Source organism: Athalia rosae, chromosome 7 (genome assembly GCF_917208135.1).
Source record: "Athalia rosae chromosome 7, iyAthRosa1.1, whole genome shotgun sequence".
Lineage (NCBI taxonomy): Eukaryota > Metazoa > Arthropoda > Insecta > Hymenoptera > Athaliidae > Athalia > Athalia rosae.
In genome coordinates, this window is record NC_064032.1 from 8,487,371 (window position 1) to 8,493,112 (window position 5,742).

At 39.1% G+C, this 5,742-nt stretch overlaps 1 protein-coding gene across 2 annotated transcripts; it reads left to right on the plus strand.

Moving 5' to 3' along the window:
• The first annotated feature begins 3,830 nt into the window (after positions 1 to 3,830).
• LOC125501931 lies at positions 3,831 to 5,533 on the plus strand. 2 transcript variants are annotated; one of them, XM_048659107.1, is made up of 5 exons: positions 3,831 to 3,965; positions 4,254 to 4,410; positions 4,526 to 4,636; positions 5,055 to 5,208; positions 5,279 to 5,533. In XM_048659107.1, exons 2-5 carry the CDS (start codon positions 4,257 to 4,259, stop codon positions 5,280 to 5,282), a joined length of 423 nt encoding a protein of 140 aa, XP_048515064.1. In that variant the 5' UTR covers positions 3,831 to 3,965; positions 4,254 to 4,256; the 3' UTR covers positions 5,283 to 5,533. The 2 variants fall into 2 exon arrangements, with proteins under 2 accessions (XP_048515064.1, XP_048515063.1); XM_048659106.1 differs by lacking the exon at positions 3,831 to 3,965 and having other exon boundaries at positions 3,991 to 4,410.
• The last annotated feature ends 209 nt before the right edge of the window (positions 5,534 to 5,742 follow it).

The window sequence follows — 5,742 nt, forward strand, 5'->3', positions numbered from 1 at the left end:
AACCATGATGGCTATGAAAAATCAGATATTTAATACATCGGTTCGATTCACAACCGATAGAGGGCCAAAACAAAGTAGGTCACTCGCTAGGGAAGACCTCCCAAGATAAATTAATAACCTGCCCGAATTCTCCATGTCAATTGTGCTCTACCCCACCAAGAGTGGTCAGTCTCCGACTTTCCACTCGATAGTTTTTGATCTACAAGTTGGTTGACCAGCATCGCGGATCGTACCTCGGTCTTTCTGCCTGTCTCGGCTTCCTAACTTGTCTGTAGGGTCGGGTTGACCAGCATCGCGGATTGTACCTCGGTCCTTCTGCCTGTCTCGGCTTCCCATTTGCTTGCTTGCAATTTCTGGATTTTGTCTGTTCCGGCATCGCGGATCGTACCTCGGTCTTTCTGCCTGTCCGGCTTACAACATCCATATTCTAGAGTAGAGTCACACAAATAGAATCTTTAACTTCCAGTTGATAATCGCGATCAAGAGGTTTGATATAAATCCCTCAATCAGTAAAGGGGTATAGCCACAAGTGTGCTCTACCTCACTAAGGGTGGTTAGTCTCCGGCTTCCCATCCAACAGTTTTTGATCTACAAGTTGGTTGACCAGCATCGCGGATCGTACCTCGGTCTTTCTGCCTGTCTCGGCTTCCTAACTTGTTTGTAGGGTCGGGTTGACCAGCATCGCGGATTGTACCTCGGTCCTTCTGCCTGTCTCGGCTTCCCATTTGCTTGCTTGCATTTTCTGGATTTTGTCTGTTCCGGCATCGCGGATCGTACCTCGGTCTTTCTGCCTGTCCGGCTTACAACATCCATATTTTTGAGTAGAGTCACATAAATAGAGTCCTTAACTTCCAGTTTATAATCGCGATCATTTGATATAAATGATATAAATCCCTCAATCGGTAAAGGGGTATAGCCACAAGTCAGGGTGATTAACAGCATCGCGGACCGAGCTTCGGCCTCTCTGCCTGTCTAGTTTTTCCCCCGCACCTAGATTATTAAATCCTAGGAGATTAATCTAAATATTGTTCAAAGTATTCCCATTCCTGTAAAGAATATTCCTGTTATACTGTTCAAGTTAAATATCGTTCCTTGATAAAATAAATATCCTTGTTCAATCCTTTCTTCCTACGTGTCCTTGGTTCATAATTTATTCGGTCCACCCGGGAAGTATTTCCAAACGCCCTGAGATACAGAGTTTCCATTTCTACAAATTTTATTAATCGTTGAAAACGATTTGGCGCCCAACAAATATAAAGTAGAAAAGTCAGTGCTCTAAACGGCGGAGCGTAGCAAATTGGCGCCCAACGCGGGGCACGTCAAAAAATTGAAATAAAAGATAAAATAAAAAAAAGAGAGATTCAAAATGCCACGACTACGCAGAGAAGAAAGGATTTCAGAATCATTATCATTAAATGATGTTAATCGCGAAATACCACATGGAGAAGGGGAAAATACATCAGCCCTAATAGTAGCCGCTTTCAATGAATTTCGTACGGAGGTCCGTACTCAAAACATAGAAATTTGCAATAGGATAGAATCCCTAGAAAATCGAATGACTCAGATAGAATTAAAATTAATATCATCTGAAAACACAAACAATATGCACGAAAGTCGAAATAACGAACCTGAACTCTCGCAAAGTATCAGTACTTATCCTTTGCCTGTTTTAGCTAGTTTAGCAAGAAGTAATCCACCCGTATTCTCAAATAACGATAGCTTGTTTCCAACGGAATTTATAAATGATCTAGAAGATTGGTTTGAAAAATGGGGAATAAGAGGGGAGGCAAGATTAGCAGAAATAAAGACAAGAAACCAAATTTTTGGTCCAAGCGTGAAACTTTGGTTCGGAGTAGTAAAAAATCAACTCAGAACTTATGAAAATTTCGTAGATGAATTTTTGCGGACATATTGGAATGAGGCCATCCGCTTACGTAAAAAAACTGAATGGTCCAATCGGAGAATGGATCCTAGAACAAATCTTTCCCTAACTGAATATTTCTACGACCAAGTTCATCGGGCTACACAAATTGATAAACGGATGAGTACATTCGAAATAAATTACCACGTCATTCGACAATTTCCCTTCGAAATCGTACAATCTTTAATAGGAAGTGTTGACTGTAATAACACTGATTCTATAATTCAAAAACTCAATGTCATGGAACACCCCATGTATCTTGATAAACCGAGAAATCATTATGATCAGTCAAACCACAGAACAGGATATGTTCAGCATCAGAATAATAATAACAATAATTATCGTTTTTCAAATCAACAAAATCAAAACATTTCAAATCGATCCCAAAATTACGAACTGTCAAACCAAGATTCGCGGCAGCACAATCAGAATTATAACCCGCGATCGCAAAATCACAATTAGAGACAGCTAAATAGCAATCCCCATCAACAAAATCAAAATAACTACTTTCAAAGTCAGAATCCGCGACAGCAAAATCGAAACCCGCAAGGCAGACGACATAACGATGAGGAAGATAATCATTTAAACTCTCATCGGGCCTAGGCTGTCCCGATTTTAGTCTAGGTCCAGGGCCTGTACAAACTATAGCTCGGGAAATAATGACTGAAGCTGATCCTCCCATTTTAGGTAAAGAAAAATTATCACCTACGATTAATTGCCCGCGGTTGAATCTCTTTATTAAAAACATTCCGGTAGAAGCCTTAATAGATACCGGGAGTCAAATAACATGTATTTCCGAAAATTTATTCGAAAAACTTAAAAGGATCGCCCAGATTCCTGTTCTTCCTGTCCAGAATATGAAAGTTTGTGGAGCATTTTTTCATAAAGCTCCGATAGTAAAAAAAGAAATTATGATAAACATTCGAATAAATTCTCTGAAGATAGAAACTGTTTGTTTCGTATTACCCCTAGCACATGAGAGTTTGATTATCGGAATAGATTGGATTCATAAAAATAAAATGGCCCTTGATATGGAATCAAAAACGATAAGAATCAACGGGATTACTTTACGAGAACCATTCTTTCACTGTATAGAAACAGCAAATAAAAATAAAAGTCACAAGCTAAAAGTAATTGAAGTAGAAGAAATTGCTGACACCCCAATTTCAAAAATAAGTCATATTATAGCGAAAAATTCCGAATTACCGGACAGTGATTTATTAGATGAATCGTTTATACAATATAAAAAAGTTCGTGAGGAAATGCCTTTTAATGAACAAGTCAATAAATTAATTCAAGAAATCGATTCTCTAGATGAGATTCAAAAAATAGAACTAAAAAAGGTTCTCATAAAAAATGCCAGAGCATTCAGCAACCAACCTGGGTGTACCAATGTTTATGAGCATCAGATTCACTTAACAAAGGACAGTCCAATAACTGCTCCCGTGTACACAATTCCTTTTTCGCGAAGAAAAGCAGTAGGGGAAGAAATAAATAGAATGTGAGAAAGAGGAATCATTGAAAGAAGTAACTCCCCTTACTTGAACCCAATCACTCCAGTTGTTAAGAAAGATGGCACGGTTAGAATTTGTCTAGACGCGAGAAAGCTAAATTCATATATGAGCGCAGATCACGAACGTCCACAACCGGTCGACGAATTAATTCAAAAGTACGACAATGTTAAATTCATTACATCGACTGATTTCACTAATGGATATTGGCAGGTACCCTTAGCACCTGAATCCCGACAATATACCACATTTTGACCTGAATCCTCGTTGTATCAATTTCGTAGAATTCCATTCGGAATAAAGACTGCGGGGAGTGGTTTCATACGCGCAGTGAATCTTGCTTTCGGAAATGATATGAGTGAATTCACCACAATCTACGTTGACGATTTATTAATAACTCTTATTTCATTTAAAATTTGTATAGCTCCGTTGTACTTATCAATTTTACATTTGCTTAATGCAAGCACGGGGTGTCGAGAAGTCATGAGAGCAAACCATTGGGAGATTTTTTCTACAAACCAGGCGGTAGTTTGGTAAGATTCTTCGTCTTCAACGTGGGCAAGAAGTTCTAAACTAGCACTAACATTTTTACAAAACATATTCTTGGCCTTATTGACTCTCATTTTTGAAAATCGAGAACTTTCTAAATCTTCTGCCTTCATTTTAGGTGACAGAAGAAAATTTAGATTAGATTGAGTCCGGATGAGATCTTCGAAATGTTCAATTTGAACGGCATTTGTCGGAAGATTGTACTTTTCTTGAGTAGTTTTTGATAGCTAAATTATCTTATTATTTATCAAGCTAGCCTTCAAATTTTTCAGCAAATGAGGAACATCAGCAAGAAAATACAACTTTCTGTGGGCATCCATCGGATGTGGACAGCTGTTGCTCACATCGGTATGACGACCTGCACTTATATTAAACGATGCCCACAGTGCACGGTTTGCAGTACCCATGTCAGATGTAACAGCAGTCACTGTGAGTCCACTTTTCTCCGCTCTTTGTATGATTTCTAATAAAATTGGTTTCAGATAAGCACCATTTACCGAATTTCCTGTAAAATAATAGGCAACAATTTGCTTCCACCATACAGTGACTCCTGCCAGCATAAAGACAAGTGCATGGGTTGCAATATCTGGTTTGTGCCCTGGCAAAGTGACATTTCCGATGAACTGGTTAGTGGAAACATCGTGGACTTTTGCAGGTTGAATGCTCATTTCATCAAAAACTATCACACATTGCCTTTCGTGCTCATGCTCTACATGTTCGAATTTTGTTTTCAGTAAATCAAAAATGTCACTTTGTATTCCACTGGAGAAGCTAATATGCTGCATTCGTCGAGAGAGTGTTCGGAGTGATGGTAGCGGAAACTTTTGTTTTAAGATCTCCTTATAACCGTTATTGCCACAAGAAAATTAAATTTTTAACGCATTTTTTATCGTGCTTGTGGACCACTTGGTACATTTTCTGTATTTTTGTTCGATCATCCTCTGTTGATCCGCGTTGAGAAAAGATTTGAACCCGCCTCCAGTATCCATGTTTGCCCGCAATCTATTATTTTCAATTTCTAATGCTTTCATTTTTTTTTGGAGCACTCTACGATGCTTTTCACTCTTCTCTAGTAACCTGGAACATCGATCAACTTTGCTATGTAAAGTCTGCGGTGAGCAAAGAGGATACTGTGCCGAGGAATTTGGCGAGGAGGTGGAAGGAAAGTGAGATGGCTCGGGCGAGGAGTTTGTCCAGGATACTGACGATGACTTTGGAGAGGGACTGGTAAGTGAATATTCCAAATCATATACTCCCTGTGTTTGCTCGACGAATTCAATGTTAAGTGTTTTTTCAGGTAAGGCAGCCGGCACCAGCTTCGCGGTAAGCCCCACTGAGCGGTCCCGCTGCTTACTTCCGACACACTGGATGAAAAGGGATGGAACTGCGGTTATTTTCAATTTTCGGGAACCATCTTCGCGTGTTCGCTCCCAAGCGTCTTTAGCGAAATGTACCTGGAGATTTGTTGGAAGACATGAAATGTTTCGTGGACTGTGGACTCATATACTAATCCACATAGTAATAAAAATCTTGGATTAGGATAATTCAGAGAACGGCACCTGCATTTCAATCATTTTCAACTTTCCGTAGTCCGTTGATAACCGAGTAAAGATTTTCACATAATCGTTAGGCCATTTTAAAGGTTTGCCAAGCAATTGGTAGTGTGCATCTAATTTTTCTTTTCAATTTCGACGTGTGCATCAAATAAAGTAACTTAAAACAATTAGGACATATTTCCGTAAACTAGTAAAATCTACATTC